General features: G+C 49.6%; 1 protein-coding gene across 4 annotated transcripts; it reads right to left on the bottom strand.

The window, feature by feature from the left end:
- Positions 1-1,213: 1,213 nt before the first annotated feature.
- On the bottom strand, positions 1,214-16,371 carry CC2D1B (coiled-coil and C2 domain containing 1B). Of its 4 annotated transcripts, none has more exons than XM_019449294.2 (25): positions 16,251-16,370; positions 14,612-14,698; positions 13,190-13,334; positions 12,279-12,385; positions 11,759-11,917; positions 11,205-11,330; positions 10,871-11,030; positions 10,478-10,659; positions 10,243-10,318; positions 10,022-10,132; positions 9,812-9,942; positions 9,526-9,598; positions 9,187-9,323; positions 8,768-8,903; positions 8,508-8,683; positions 7,987-8,112; positions 7,428-7,486; positions 7,223-7,339; positions 6,774-6,847; positions 6,570-6,628; positions 6,289-6,340; positions 5,770-5,869; positions 5,515-5,605; positions 4,176-4,305; positions 1,214-3,899 (listed from the first exon to the last, which is right to left on the bottom strand). In XM_019449294.2, exons 2-24 carry the CDS (start codon positions 14,675-14,677, stop codon positions 4,177-4,179), a joined length of 2,592 nt encoding a protein of 863 aa, XP_019304839.1. In that variant the 5' UTR covers positions 14,678-14,698; positions 16,251-16,370; the 3' UTR covers positions 1,214-3,899; position 4,176. The 4 variants fall into 4 exon arrangements, with proteins under 4 accessions (XP_019304839.1, XP_053751296.1, XP_053751295.1 ...); XM_053895321.1 differs by having other exon boundaries at positions 8,768-8,885; XM_053895320.1 differs by having other exon boundaries at positions 14,612-14,694; positions 16,251-16,363.
- Position 16,372: the final 1 nt, after the last annotated feature.

The following is a 16,372-nucleotide window of genomic DNA, read 5'->3' as shown; positions in this document are numbered from 1 at the left end:
TTTTTTTTTAACATTTCCTTTTCTGGCCTAAGAAGATGCTTGCTCCCAGCTCATCTTGAGCTTACCCTGCCTCAGCTTTGGAATCAGCCATGGTTTCTTTTAGTGGGAGTGGTATTAGAATCCAAGATTTGGTTTACCCTTGATATATGTGATGCACTCTGATCATTTTTTTTCATTTAAATTTCTCGTAGTCACAGATCGAATGGATTTTGCAACTCAGTTTGAAAAATACCGGTCTAGGGCAACTCCTTTGTTACTGCCATCTTCTTGAAGCCCTAGCTAAGCCAGAAACAGGAGTCAGTCCCTCTGCACTAAGACAGCTCCCAAGAATCCACTAGAAGTTCATGCAGGCCTCTGGGACAGGGAGAGGCTTCTCCCCAGGGGCTAAAGTTGGATTTAGCACTTGGCAATTATGGGCTGTGGAATCCTACATTAGCAGTTTTCCAAACAGGGGCCCAGAGGCCTGGCCTTTTAAGTGTGTTTAGCTAGGTTTATTCCTCTTCCGTGGTAGTGGGGATCCACATCTACATCTGTCTCTCCATAGCCTTTATTGATGGTAGCTGCAGATCTCTGATTGTGACCTTCCCATAGACTCAAAGTACTCGAGCTTCTAAGGGAAAAAAAGTTGATGCCCACAGCACACCAGCTTGCAAAGATTGGGCCCTGGAACCACTACCCACCAAACCTGATAGAAACAGGAAACACTTAATAGGGGCGGGTATTCTGGGTATAACATCCAGCATGGTCTACATACACCTTAGAAGTTTAGAGCTTCTATAGGAGCTGGTTTGATTTTCCTATAGAAGTTGATCTTCCTGCTCAGTACATTTTGCAGTTGTACCTATTTCTTCTGGATCAGTACAAGCTTTTGAATTCTCCCACTAAACAACAAGCTCTGGCCCTGCAGAGTCAAGTCTGTTCTCAACTATATAAAATATCCTTTATGTTTAGTAAAATCATCTTGTGGAGCTGAGCATAAAATAACCAAAGTTAGTTTACTTTTCCCCCCTTGTTTTATTTCTATATATTATATAAGAATTCTATCAAGTGGAGGACTGAAACCTCACATTTCTAAATAAGTGAAAATTTTCTAGAATATAAACTTAAAAGACTGAGATATAGAGATCTTTGTAAGGGAAAAAAGAATTGCCATTGTGGTAACTTACTAAATTTTTTAAAAAATTATTGAATTCTTACCAAATGCCAGGCAGTGTAGTTTCTCCATGTATTTTTATTGACACTTTCTGAGCACTTGCTGGTCTCCAGGGCTACAGAAACTTTGCCCTAAGTTCCCATCTAATGTCTTCCATCATCCACAGTGGTTCCTGAATGCTGGTGGGCCCCAAATTTCAAAATGGATTTACTTCTATCATAACTAACAACTGGGGAATAATTTTTGCATCTAATGTGTTTCAGTCATCAAGCAATGTGAACACTGTTTCTATAACATGTTTGTGGTAGTGGTTTCTGTTTTAATAATAATGGTAATGAGATTTTTAGGGACTGAATGTGTGGCCAGAAGGGCCAAAGAATAGAGCAGGAATGATAACGCCCAGTTTAGAGCTTGGGAATCTGAGATCCTGAGAGGGAAGAATCTGTCTGTGATGGCACTGGACCAGGTGCAAGCTTCCTGGCTCTACCAGTCTCAGCCCCACAGTTTCATCCTAAAAGGAACTACTTTTACTTAAGGGACAAAATCTTTTAGGAGCTGCCCAGAAACATTTAGAAAACATGCTCAGAATTTAGAAGTAATAATGCAGGTTTCACAATGGTGCTGTAAGAAAGGGAAGTAATGTTAAAGTCACAAAATATTTTTGCCCTTTAATAAGATAAATTTCTAAAAAAATATTTTATTCCATATTTTGTTCATTTCAGTAATTCTGAAGAAAGCATGTCTTGCGCTAGATAGAAGAATTTAAAATGTAAAGCTATTTGGGTTGTGCCTGGTTCCCAACTGCCCAGGAATCACTGATCTCTGATGTTTGGTTGTTACATTAGGACAAATCTTGGGACAAGGAGGCGGAGTAGGCTCCTCCCACTACCAGTGACCCCTGCATGCCTTGGCTGCAACAAAGGCCTTTTAAGAATCTCAGTTTCCAAGTCCAATGGGCGGCTTTGTCTTGCCTTCCTTAGCCTGGAGGTTCTGTTTTCCAAAAGCAAAGGGTAATGAAACACACTGAAGTAGAACAGGTTGTGAAGGGAAATCCTTGAGGCACAGAAAACTTCCTATCACATTGGAATAGGGCATTTCTAGCACAGGCCTGGGTTCAAAAATTCCTAGGGCTGGTTGTTGAAACCTTTGAGGATAAATAGCCACAGCTGTCCATGTGGCCCTCTTAGTAAGCACCATGTTGGGTGCAAACCCTTAGGGGAAGACTAGGTTGGGTCAGGAACCCTCCTGACCACCCCTCTTTGCTCTAGGTCACCTTAAGAAGCCCAACAATCCTTTTTAAGTCTAGATTACTGCTTGTTTGACACACAGGATTGCAATGAAGTGTTAAATCTCACATCTGTGGAAATGTTGGTAGTTCACACATAGGTAAGTAAGACTGGCCAGAAAGCTTTTAGAAAACAGTCTTGTCATTCCTGTCCTGTTATCCACTAACAGCTCTACTCTTAAGGGCAGGAAGCATGGTCCAGCCCTATCCTGGGAAAAGACACATAAAAGCTCAATCCCTGAGCTGTGCTTATGCAATACTATAGTGACCAGTAAGCTGAATGTATTTGCTTCACTCGTAGCCTTTAAAAAATCTTGAGGAATGCTTTGTTGAACCTAAGTTAATGCTTCAAAAAAAGGGGGGGGGGGAATGAGATATTAAAGTTTATTTCTAAGAAATGCAAAATATTGCAGTTTTGAATATTAAATCTATTGTAATTTACAAATCCCTCCATCGTCTCCATCCATTCAGAAAAACAAAGCCAAAGGAGGATCTCTTAGGAAGGAACTAAGGGATTCTTCTCACTGATCCTCAGAAGACACAAGGCTTCCCCTTGCCCTCTCTCAAAAGAGGAAGCCATAGCAGCAGTTTCTGTCAATTAACAAATGTTACTGCCACTCCTGCTTTAAAAGTGACAGGGAACAGGGCTTTTATTTAGGACTTTGATGATCACTCTTCATATAGAGTGTAAAACCCCTATAATGAATTAGATCTAGTTTCTTAAATAAAAACGGCTACATGAAATTACATACATATATATATATATGTATATGTATATATATATATATATTATTTTTTTTTCTTCTAGTTAACAGTCATTTAGTCTTAAATGCATGGACCAAACCCGAGATCCAACCTCACCCTTATTTCCCACCACACATTCCCTCCTCCTCCACTGAGAGCTCTGGGAAGCAGGGAGGCGAGTGCAGCAGCAGTCAGGAACCAAGGCACAGGCACAGCCGGGGTAAACGGAGTCATGTGGGATAGGCTGCCACTGACTAAGCAGGAGTCACGGAACCCTGCCTGCACCCTAGGCAGGGGGTTTCCCGATCACCCTCAAGTTCTCCCATCCCTTAGTTAGATCTTTTAAAGGCACATCCAGAAACGTTGCAACTGGAGGCTGTGGTAAGCTCCACACAGTTGCCAAACAGGGGTTAAGGGGCTGTAAGACTCAGTCACAGAGCGATGAGGCTATCCTTGCCTTCTCTCAGCGGGAGGGGGAGGCAAGGGAAGGGGGGAGGGGACTCCTGGAATCCAGCCTGCTTTCGTGGAGGTCCAGGGAGGGGCCAGCAACAGGAAAGACCTTGCTGTGTGTCAGTAATGCACATACTTAACAGATCTTTGGTGCTTGAGTAGCAGCATCTTCCTATGTACAAAGGCTTCTGTAGCCAGCAGAGCTGAGAAAAGTATGCTCCTGCACACAGTTGCTGGCCTGACTCCTCTCCCAGTACTGACAATCTCCTGCACAAGGGCACAAAGCATACGCAGTAAGTCTAAACTGCAGTGAATATGCTAACAGTTTAGAAAAGATTTCCTGCGACAGACCTGGGAAGGTTAACTTCCCTTCCCAGTTCTCTTGAGGATCATGAGAAACTCAGCCCAAGCCCTACCCAACAGTTTTGCCTCCTAGTTGTCCTCACAGATGAGAAATTCCTATGTCTTCTCCCCAGATAGGAGGGGAGTACTGGAAGGGTCTCTGAGGGCAGAAGTTTGAGGACTTTTTAGATGGATGCCCACCTTATAGGCCTCTGGGCTCCAGGACCAGCCAGTTCTCAGTAACCATCTGCACATCCTGGCCACTCAGAGGCTCCCGCAGCCTCACTTTCACCTCCAGCTTGCCCCCAGTGGGCTTCCTTCCATCCAGGACCTGTGAGGACCACAGAGGGAGACGGTAAGTGACATGGGCCAGGGGCTGGGAGCAGACCGCTCCCTATGCTCACAGGAAAGAAAGGAGCTCAACTGTCCTTCAGTGTCAACACAAGAGTCTCCATGACAATGCTGCCCTCCTGCTTTTTGGTGGTTCTAGGTTAAGTCTTATAAAAACTAACATGGAAATCCAAAGAAGTGTCAATGCTCTAAAGAGACAAACCCAGAGCTCTGCCCACTCAGTTTCCTCACAATTCCTGGAAAAAATGCTCTGGCTTCATGCTATAGCCTGAAAACCACTAAGCCCAAACCCATACTTCACGGATGGCTCAGAAAGTAGTGAATGGTAAGGCTACGAAACCACCGTGTGGCAAGGTCAGGACTAGAACCCAGGCCAAGAGTTCCTTTCCACCCATCACACTGCTCCCTCCCTTCCAAGCAGGAGCCTGGGCTGCTAGAGTACAAAGCAGGACTACGGGCTCAAGAAGTCTGCCTGTAGTTGGGCAAACACAGAGCAGACCTGGCTTAAGAACATCCCCCCACCGGGCCCCCCCAAAACAGGCAGGGAGTGAGGGCAGGCACACTGTAGAGGGAAAAGCCCTGGCCTACAAATGCATCAGCAAGGATCTGGGCTGAGGTCTGCCAGGGACACAATATTTGTGCTTATGGAACACCCTTGTCACTGGACCTTAGTTTCCTCACCTGTCATAGACAAGCTCTCAGAGTCCCTGCCTATGAAATTCACGTAAGTTCACACAAGTTTAAGGAGCTGTCTGGAGCCAATTCCTAAACACAGACTAGCTGCATTCTTGTGGGTCCCCAATCTGGAACTACCTTATCAGCTTTATGTCCAGAGCCTATTCCACTTCTTCATGATGGCTAGACAACTGCCCCACCCACAACTCTGCCCCCCAAAACCTAGGAATTTATGTATGCCAAGTTGACAGCAATGATCAGACCCCTCAAGAGCCACCATACCTGGGAGCTTAGGTGACTCAGAGTATTGTGGAAAGAGTATCACTGCTTCTTGTGATGCTATGAAATTTTCTCAGATCCTCTGAATCTCTTCATTTGTGAAACAGGAATAGCACCTAGTCTACAGCGCATTTGCGGATATTTTTTCATTAATGGGCACAAAAAACCTACAGTAGGGAGTGGATGTTCAGTGAATGTGGGGTATTTGCCAAGTCGTCTGGTTTGCCCATCCTACCTCCACAATCTCTCTGATCTCACACTCATTCTCCAGCCGCTCCAGCTTCAGGTGGGCTGTGCCAACCAGCTTGTCACTTCTGAAGAAGGATCTGGGGAACCAAGAATCAGCAGGGTATTGGACTGGGAAAAGCAGGGAAGGCAGGAATGAGCTGGCTGTGCCCGATGCAGGAAGACTGAATAGCAATAGGGGTAGCAACAGAAGCCCTTCCTTCCACCCAGCCCATCTTGGCAATGTACCTGACAAGGGCCTCACCCTTTGTGGAAGATTTCAAACTTGATTCCTTTGCTTTGGATCACCCTCCTGAAGCCCCGGTGGTTTCGGTTGATGTTTAGTTTGAAGAGCTGATCAAATTCTGCAATGGGAGAAGACAAGAAGTGGCGTGGGCTCCCAGGGATTTCCTGAGGAAGTGGAAACAGAGGTCCAGAGTTGGCCTCCCCTCTCTCTGCCAGCAGTTCAAAGGGACTGCATCAGAGGGTGGTAGAGCATCTAGGTCCTGGCCTTGAAAGTCCACTCGGACAATTTTTGTAGTCTTATTAGACACAGATTATACCAAAATGGGATTCAACTCCCATTTCCACCACCTCCTTGCTATGGGGCCCTAGGCAAGTCCTAGGCAAGTCCCTCTACCTCTCTGAGCCTCAGTTTCCCCAACTACCTTTATCTCCCAAGTTGAGTAAACCAGCTAAGAGAACAGATCTGAAAGCACTCTGAAAAAAAAAAAAATGCTGCACACATATCAGAGAATAAGAGAGAAGAGAAAGCGGTCCTCACCTGGAGAGTTTGTGTTCTTCACCACAGCTGTTTTGCTTTTTTGAGCCTGGTCCTAAAGCAGTAAGATGGGAGAGGTAAGGATAGCTTGAAAAAACAGCTGTATAGGGCAAAGAACTCTAGGCTAAATGTTGAGGGAAGTAACTTCCCCCTGTGAAGAATGCATCCAAGGGTCTTCAAACCGCTCCCTGTAGCCAGACCTCCCAGGGAATGCAGAGAAATTGTGCACAGGGTCCTGGATGGAAGATGGGTGTCAGGGGATCCTACCTCTCCCTGAACCTCACCGAGTTAGGGTAGTGGAACTCAAACCGCACAAAAGCATCCAAGTCATCAGGAGTCACTCCTACGAAGGAGAAATGAGAGTCAGGGTCAGAAGAAGTACCACGGAGCCTAGTGCTTGATATGGAGGATGAGCCAATGCCTCTCTATATTGACTGGGGGTGAAGTGTCTGGGCAACAGTCTGAAGTAAAGGTGGCTCTTGGGCTACCTGAAGGGGCTGGGAGGTTCATTCCCCGGACAATGATCAGATGCATTTCTGTGCTGTTGAGTTCTGAGAAGATCCTACAGCCAAGAAACAAGGAGAAAGCACAAAGTGAAGCAGGTGGTAGGAAAAGGTCCTCTCTTCCAGTGCCTGTTTGCCTGCCCAGTGGAGAAGTGGTCAGGAGAGTAAGCCCAGGGAAGCAAAGATTGTCTGGGCTAACGGTGGCAGAGCTGGTATACAGATAGATCTCAGACCTATATGACCTCCAGTCCAGAGTTCCTTCCACAGCCACCACCCAGCTCTGAGCTTCTCACAGGCAGGTAGCTAAGCCCACTCCCCCTAACCCCAGCGCCTATGGCCAGGCCAAGCCTGGGAAGCCTCACTATAGGGGCATAAGTCTCCAGTCCCTTGTCCTATCCCTGCATGGAGCCACTGTTTCCCTTAGGCTTTGGCACCTCACAGTCTGGAATGTCTTCAACTCAAAGTGGTGGCCGGGAGGGTCAAGGCCCTGAGCCTGGGCCAGCTGCAGGATCTCAAGCTGCTTCTTACGGTCCTGAGCGAGTTTCTCAAACCTGACAGGGATGGGTGGGCATGTCAGCACTGCAGGGCTCACTTTCTCCTTCCCACCCAATAAGCCCCAGCCTGAGGCCTTGCACTTACCGGGTAGTCTCGGCCACATTGCCCTGGTGCATGAACTGCTTGGAGAATAGCAGGCACTTCTAAAAATAAGGGCCCAGAGTGACTGCAGAGGCCACAGTGGAACATCTAGGTTGGCATTTGAAGCCTGACTTCTGAAAGTCCCAACCTTCTTCTGTAGCCTCACCCCTCCTTCTCCAACACCTACCATATCCAAGGCCACTGTTCCCAAGTTCCATCAGACTCTTCTGCCTAAGTTTTTGTTGTTTCCTTTCCTGAGGATAGCCATTCCCCAAAATTCACTTAGCAAACTCCTATTTTTCCTTCAAAACCTAATAGAAACATCACTTCACAAGCAGACTTAAAGGCAGCAGTTCAGATAGATATACAAAAATATACATCTATATCCATCTCCCTTAAAACTTTCTTCCTCCCATCTATAAAGTACTTTACCCATCGTCACACAACCAGTAAGTGGAAGAGCTAGAATTTGAATCCAGGCCTATTTGATCTGGGCCCCATAACTTTACCCAAAGGATGCTGTGGGCATTGAAAGGGGAAGACAGACCAGCAGTCCACTGACCTCATGTTGCTCCAGAAGCATTTTTTGTAGCTGGGCATATACTTCCTCAGCCTTCTGGGAGAGTCGCAGGTCCTCATGGTGAATGAGGATGAAGTCACCCTCCTCATCCGTCAAGGGTGAAGGGACCTGGTCAGGTCACAAGGCCCCTCAGGGGCCCCAAGAGTCAGATTATTCCTCTACTGAGCCTAACAAATGCAGAATCAAAACTAAATGTTTCTCCAGTTTCTACTAACCTCCAGTGATGGGAACTCATTGCCTCCCCATTCTATCCCAAGCTTTGCTCTGCTTTCCACTAGCCTTGCCATGCCTCGTCATCTCTGACCACAGGCAGCCCGCCTGGCCTTCCCTGGTCTCTCTTCGGGCAATGGGGTAGAGCAGCATAAGCAACAAGCTCTTTCTGTCTGCATCCTATCTGCATCGCATCCCCTCCAAGCAGCTGCTTCATTCACCGCCCTGCCTGTCAAGCCTCCCAATGCCTCCTCTGCCTGAGAAGTCCAGCTGCTTAAACAAGTGAAACTCACCTTGGAGAAGTCCACAGGTCGGCCAGCTCGTCGTACCTGCGTGATCTGAGCTTCAAGGCATTTGGCTACCCGCAGATGGGCTTTGGCCTGCTCCAGGTCCTGGCTGCGCTTGGCCTGCAGCGCTGCCCGTTGGTATTGCAGTTTCCGTGCCTCTAGCAATGCCAGCTGCTCGCGCACTGAAGGGCAAGGGATAATGGTTAGAATCATGCCTGTCCCTCACTACAGTCTTCACTCTTCCATCCCTCTTCTCCCCAACTCACCAGAGGAACTCAATGATTCCTTAGAACTCGAGGCCTTGGTCTCTGGCAGGGCACGGAATGAAGGGACCACAGGCTGCGCTGGCTTCTTGGCCACTGGGGCCTGGGCTGGGAGCTTATCCTGCAGGTTCCCGGGAAGCTGTCACACAGAATCTGTTCCCCACCCAGGCTCTCCTCCTAAGGCTGCACTAACTTACAGGGTTATGTGGACTGAACCAGAGCTCTGGAGTTAGACCTGGTTTGAATCTAGCTCTGCTAACCCCTAGCTGGGTACCCTTGGCTAAGTTTTTTCTCTGTAAAGCAGAAGAAAGCATACCTACCTCCCTGGGCTTGTTAGTATGGATAACAACAGGGTCTGGGTTTACCCTTCATCTGGGGTTTCCCCCCACCAGCCCCTGGAAGTCCCAGGCCCTGAGCCAAACCTCATCCTCATCCTCATTTTCCTCTGCTGGGGCTGTATCCTCCGAGGAAGCCAGTTTCTGGGCAGCTGCTAAAGTAGCTGCCACTACATCCCCATCAGTGCCCACAATGGGCTCCAGGCCAGGAATGGGGGGGAATCCTGTGGAAGAAAAGACAGCTGGCAGAGGATAGGTAGCCTTGAGGAAGCACAGGCTGCTGTGGGCCTTGGCTGGGTCTTCCTGGCCATGGCTGGGAGAGGTGGCTCCCACAGAGTAGAGGCAGATACAGGAGAAATCATTTCCCCTTCCCCCTTTCTTGCTCAGAGACCTCCTCAAAAAGCCCCTAGGCCAAGCCCCACTCACCTGGAGGAACAGGTAACTCAGCAAAGTCAACTCTCCGTCCTGCCCGGTGTGCTCGAATGGCATCTTGATATTGCTGCAAGGGAAGGAAGGGAGAACTTACAGTGGGCTGCAGTCTACAGGCCCCACACAGGGAGAGGAAGACTGAAAGCAGTCTTAGAAGGAAAAAGACCCCAGAGGCAGTAGGAAGTCCAGAAAGAGAGACAGATAGATGGAGACTCAAAGACCAGGACTAACTGCAGCAACAGAAGGCTGACATGGGGCAGGGGTTGTGCAGCTGTGGGCCCACCTTGGCAATGCGCTCATGCATCCGGGCCTTGCGCTCATCCCCACTGCCCCGGGCCTGGATGCCTGCCTCACGGTACTTGTTCAGTCTCTGCTGCAGGGCATCCAGCACTGTCTGTGGCTCAGCAGGGACCACTTGAAAGGATACAGGAGATGGTGTCATTTCTGCTGCCTCTGTCCAGGTCCCCCACTCAGTCCCACCATCCAATCCTACCTGGGGCTGCTGGAGTGTCAGGGGCCATCACTGGCTGCACTCGCTCCACTGCTGGGGGTACAACTGAGGGTTCTGTGAGGGCCTTGGAAGCCTGTGAGAGGGGCTTCAGGTCTGGGGACCCAGAGTAGAGGTGTAGATGGAGGTCCCTGGGCAGCCCCAGCCCTGAAGTTTCCCCCCAACCTCACCCTGAGCAGGCCCCACCCCACTGGCTCCATACTGACCCTCAGGTGCCGGGGGTATGGCACTCAGGTCCACAGGCTGCCCCTTCTCCAGGGCCTCCAGGACTGCACCAAATCTCTATAATAGGAAAAGCAGATGTGGGCATAAAACCAGGGTAAACTCTGGGCTGAAACCTCCTCCCCTCCCTCCCTGCCCCAGACCAGACTTACTCCAGGTCACTGTGGCCCTATGTGAAACAAAGGCTTGAATATAGGGCCTCTGATTCAGACATCATACCTTCCCAATCCTCATGAGCTCTCGGGCACGGTCTAAGTCTCCAGCCCGCTTGGCATTCAGGGCAGCCAATTTATACTCTCTCTGTCGGGCTGACAACAGGGCCTGTGGGTCTGGGTCTGAATCAGATGGGGCAGAAATGCCAGGACTGCCCAAGAGGCTTGTCTCAGGTTGGCAGGGGTTGTCTATTAAGAAACAAAAAGCCCGAAGAGGGGGCATGAGGGTCAAAGAAAGTACATACCATGGGTTCCCAGTGCCTACTGCCTACAGATCTGGTTGGCCTGAGAACCTTTCAGAGAAGGTGCATCTGATGACAATGGACAGTGTGGCAGGATGGGGAGGTGGGCCATGGGCTCTGACTCGAAACTAGGATAGAACCTAAAGGTCTCCAGATACCTGGCTCCATCATGAAGGGAGCTGGGGCATCTGCCTCAGGGTTCCTGTCAGCTGTTTCCTGGGCGGCCAGCTGTTTCTTGCCCAAAGCCACTGGAGGTGGAATCTCATCCTCACTGATCTTCCTGCCTTTCCTCACAGCAGCCAGTTGGGACTCCAGAGTCTGAGAGAGAGAACCCAGAAATCCAGCCAGCCATCTTAGCCTGAACCCTGCTTGAAGACAGGCCAGGAATCCTTCACCTCCACAAGCCAGAGGGGAAGCGCCTCCCCTCTTGTTTCACCCACTGTCCTCTGCCCCACTCCACGCAGCCCTGCTCTCTGGCAAGGCCCAACCCACCTTTAGGCCACGTTCACAGCGCCTGGCTTTGGCTGCTTCACCTGCCTCCTTGGCACTGGCTGCAGCCTCCCGGTAGTTGTGGATCCGATCTTCCAGCAGAGCCTGCAGTCCCCGAGGCCCTCCAGCCTGTAGATACTTCAGTTCAGGGCATGGCCACTCCAGGGCCAGCTAGGCCCCTGCTGCTCCCTCCCTGCAAGGAAGCTGCCCCAGAAAATGGAGCTCTTGGATTCAAGGAGAAGGAAGAGCCTAAAAGCTTTAAGCTACGAGGCAAAGACTCACTGGAGAGGCCAGAGGCCGTGTCAGAGGCAAACACAGAGGCCTGGACAGTCTGTGGAAGCCAGGAAATGGCTGTAGGGGGTGGTCTGGGAGAACAGAGAGGCCTTTGAGGCTGGCCAGCCACCAAGCGGTTTCTCAGGCTTTGTCTCTGCTTGGGGCAGCTGCTGGAGGGCCCTGGGAGGGGTTATTGCAGCCTTCCTATGCAAACCACGCTACATGCATGTTATACACAGACATGTAGGGGCATCAAAGGCACACAAGATCCCTCCAGAACCTACCTGAGCTGCTGGGACTGAAGCTGTTAGTAGAGCTGTCTGTCCTGGAGGTTCAATGTTTTCCTGTCCCTTCTCTTCCTCAGAGCCACCTGGGCTGGCTGTCTTATCACCGTCCAGTGGCCCAGCCTCCTCACCTTCACCCAGGACCTCCTGCAGCTCAGTCTGGGGAGACACAAGTCTCAGGAGCTTGGAAGCCTCATGGCCATATACATGATAGGATATAAGAATAAAGGGCCTTTTCCCCACAGCGATATCTCCCAATATCAGTCACTGTGCCTAAAAGTCCTTTTTACCATTAATCTGACCAAGGAGAGCCTTAAAAACAGTAAACACTACAAATCTAAAAATCCCCAAATGCATAGTTCAGACCACACACCAAAGGGGATTAGTCTCACAGTGTAGTTGGGAAAATGGGCCCAAAAGAGCAAGGCACTCACTCAACCTCAGAACACACGAAACAAACCCCAGGCCTCCTCCACAGGTTTGACCACAGAGCCCTCAGACACAAGCCTGGCAGACGCACCAGCAAGTCTGCATCCTCCTCCAGCCCTTCCTCCTCCTCCTCCTCCTCTTCCACATCCCGCATACAGTCCGCAGCCAACTTCTCGATGTGGGCCATAGGGAGGGGAGCTGAGGGAAGAGGGTTACAGAGGCTCAGGGCAACTCAGAAAAAGTCCATGAGGAGTGTCTTCAATTCACTGTGACAGCAAGACACACCCAGGTAGAAATCTTCCTTCCCTTCCACAGCCAAAGTCCCACCTGGAAAATTCCTGCTCTTCCTTTGTGACCCAGCTCAAAAGACCCTCAGCTGGGAAAGCTTCCTGGCTCCTCCAACAAGCAATAAGTTGTTCCCTTCTTGGCATTTTTGTGTTGTAGTTATTCATAGACATGTCCATCCATTCCCCCAACCACACCTTTCACATATGTAAGATTTTTAACATCCACTGAAGCTTCACAACAATTATGCAAGATAAATAATATAATCTCCATTTTAAAGAGTGAACTGATAATAAAACCAAAGATAATCTTCCTAACAGTGCAATCCTAGTAAGGGGCAGAGCGATGACTCAAACCCAGGCTCATCTAATCATCTACTTACACATTTGACACAATTTCTGTGAATTTATTATGTGCCCAATGCAGTCCATGCTGAGCCCCTCCTCTATACTGGGCCCTGGCTACATCTAAGACAGAGACCTGAGTCAGAGAATCAGACTGCTGATTGTCCACAATGGGGAGGGGGGCAGTCAGAGGAGTGAGCTTCCCTTCTTCACACAGGGGAAGATGGCCTCTTGGTGGGAATGCTGCACAAGAATGGGTATCAGAAGGACCAGGATATCTAATGGGCTCCTGCCAGTTGTGAGGAGAGAACCTCTCTACCTGCCTGAACCCATCTGGTCCCAGCACTGAGCCAGCCCAATGACACAAACTCACCCTGCCCCTTGGGTGCTGGCTTCTTGTCAGTGACCCCTGCTTCCCCTGTGAGGGCCAGTAGTTCAGCCTCCAGGTCCCCATCATCTTCAGTTTCCTCCATCCCCAGCAGCATGTCCTCTGGGCTGAATTCCACAAAGAGCCCCAGCTGAGAGCAGAGAAGGGTTCTTAGGAACCATACAATGAGGCCCAACCCCAGGGCCAGTCTCAGGCAGTCAGTGACTCCTTCACTATGTGTGAAGCCCAATGTGCAAATAGGGAAACTGAGGCCTGAAATATTAGCCTTTGGAACAATTATCTCCCTGGTGACTATAAAGAACCCAGTAAGACTACACTGCCATTATTATTACTCACAACATAATAGCACTAGATGCCAGGCGCTGTACTTAGCACTCTATATAATTATTTTCATTAATTCTCACAATCCTGAGAAGTAGGTCCTATTTTATTTTAATTGCGGTAAAACATATCTAACATACAAATTATCATCTTAACCATTTTTTTTAAAGCTTTACACCCAACATGGGGCTTGAACTCAGGATCCCGAGATCAAGAGCTACCTGCTCCCCTGACTGAGCCAGCCAGGTGCCCCTCACCTTAACCGTTTTCAAGTGTACAGTTGAGTGGCATGAAGCCCATTCACACTGTTGGGCTACCATCACCGTCATCCATCTACAGAACTCTTTTCATCTTATTAAACAACTCCCCTCTTCCCCCTCCCCCTGTCCATTACCATTCTACTTTCTGTCTCTATGAATTTGACTACTCTAGGAAAAGGTAGTCCTATTTTTATCTCCAAGTTCAGATGAAACTGAGACAGCCTTGTAAGTGGCAGACCTAGAATTTAAAAATAAAGGTCTTATGACTTCAGTGTATGCTCTTTATCCCACAACCTCCCTTACTTGCCTCTTTTAAGACATTAAGAATGGACTAAGAAGTTTCAGGACTTGGACCCAGAAGAAATAAAGGGAGCAGATTAGAGAATAGACTTCTGTCTCCCACCTGGGCCACAGCCCTGTGTCCCTAAGCAGCAAAACTCTCCAGGAACAGTCCTCAAGCCCTGGTATCCTTGGCTAGCAAGCAAAATCATGGCAGTAAATGAGAAACCCATAACAGTGCTGACACCCCATCAGAACACCCTAAATTTGGTGGTTCCTGAATCCTCCAGATCACTCATAGGAAGATGGCCATGGCAGGAGGATGCCTGGGTTGAAACACAAAAGAGTTCAGGCCTCATCTCCCACGGGTGGGTGGCAGGGGCTAGTCACAGGGTCTCTGCCAACTGTAGGAGGAACTGCTCAAAGTCTCTGCACTAATGGGGAAGTCAAACAGGTGACCCCATTTGCCCAAGCTGTCTAGAGACCACCCCCCACCCCCACCCCCACCCCCAGGCCGAGAAGTGAAGGAGGCTGTGTGTGTCCATACCTGCTTTGCAGCTGCCACACCCTGACCACTGGCCTGAGGGCCTTTCCGAGGTCTTGGCCCTGGCATCTTGACAGCCTAGACACCTGTCTGGCGGAGAGAGGAAGAGACTCAGACTGGAGCAGCCTATAAGCCCCACCTCCAATACTGCAACCTTGTGGTAAGGTGTGGTTATAGTAAACTCCCAGAGAAAAAAGGCAATGTTTAACACCAAAGGATGAAATACTAACTCTGGAATCATAGCAATGAAGCAAGCAATATGGGAGATGGAAGGGATGGGACCCACCTGTTAATGGGTTTAAGCGGGGAGTGTGGACACACAATAAAACTTACTGAACTGATTGACCAATTTGGATTAAACCCAAGAGGTTGAGTGAGGGGGAGTGGCATAGGAAAGTAGATTCAGGAACAGGGCTGGTACAGGCTGGGTGGGATTCCAAAAGGCTCTAAAACTGTGCCAAACATGATAGCCATCTATGGCTTTTAACTTTAAATTAATTAAATAAAATTTAAAGTCCAGTTCCTCAGCTAGTGGCTACCACTGGCCAGCACAAACACTGAACATTTTCATCACCACACAAAGTCCTAATAGACACTCTGCTCTAGAGAAATCTGACTCAGCATTCTGATTCAGCGATCTCACAACCTTTCACAGGAGTATGTGAAAATCTGTGCTGGGCACTGGGAGAGCAGGAATGAATCTGACATGTCTCAACCCTCAAAGAACATTTACATGGTGGGGACAGCCTCTTCAGTGGACAAAAACCGCACAGGGTAGCTCCAGGGAACGGGGATCCCCAGGAGTGGCCAATTATCCAGCACAGACAGAAAAGGCATCTTAGAGAAAGTGATGCTTGTGCTGCGTCATGAAAAAGTTGGAGGTAAGGAAGGGGTATGGAATTCCAAAAAGAGGGAACAACCTGACAGTGGTTCTAAGGTGAGAAACAGTGTGGTCTCCACAAGAAAGCTAAAGACCTGGGATTACTGGGGCATAAAGTGTGAAACAAGAAATGGTACAAGCGAAGCTTGTAATCTCTACAGGGGGCAAAACAGAAAAACCTTTAAGCCTAAAGGACGTTTGGCATTATCCTGAGGGCAGTGGACGTGAAGGGACCAGGTCAACGACTCAGAAACTCCCGCTGGCGAAAGAGGGGAAGGGGTAGGAGGAGAATGGAGGCTGGAAGCCTTCTCGGTACAGAACATCTCGCAACGGTCCCGCAAAAGAGGTGAGCAAAGGGAGCACGGGAGGCAGAGAAGCGGATGGATTCCACCGTCAGAGAGTAAAATCAACAGGGCTCCGAGGTTAACTGGATGTAGGCGCACGGGATGGGGCGCTCAGGGTAACTTCAAGCGTCAGAGTTCACTGACTTAGGTGAATGGCGGGCCGTCACCTGAGCGGGGGGCACGGAGCGAGCAAACTTGGGGAAGAGACGAGGTCAGTCAGACATGCCGAGTCTGCGGCTCCGGGGCAACGGGTAGGGCCCAGATTCTGGAGAGAAGCGGATAGCGGAAGCCGCAGGGGAGGCGAAGCCGAGGGACCCCACTCCGGCGCGGCAGGACGCGCAGCCCTGCCCGGCCCCAGGCCTCCATCTCCCCCGCCGCCCGGTATCTCCCCTCGCCGAGGGGCAGGTACGCTGCATACCTCGCGGCGGATCCAAAACCTGCCCGGGCCTTATCCACCCGGCTTCGCCTAGGGCTCCCGCGGCCCCCGGGCGGCCGCAGTGGCAGCGGGTACAGCTGCTGCCGTGACAGGAAGCGACTCTG

This window comes from Panthera pardus, unplaced genomic scaffold, assembly GCF_024362965.1.
Source record: "Panthera pardus isolate Hobbes unplaced genomic scaffold, ASM2436296v1 HiC_scaffold_11, whole genome shotgun sequence".
Lineage (NCBI taxonomy): Eukaryota > Metazoa > Chordata > Mammalia > Carnivora > Felidae > Panthera > Panthera pardus.
This window is presented reverse-complemented; position numbering and strand designations above follow the sequence as displayed.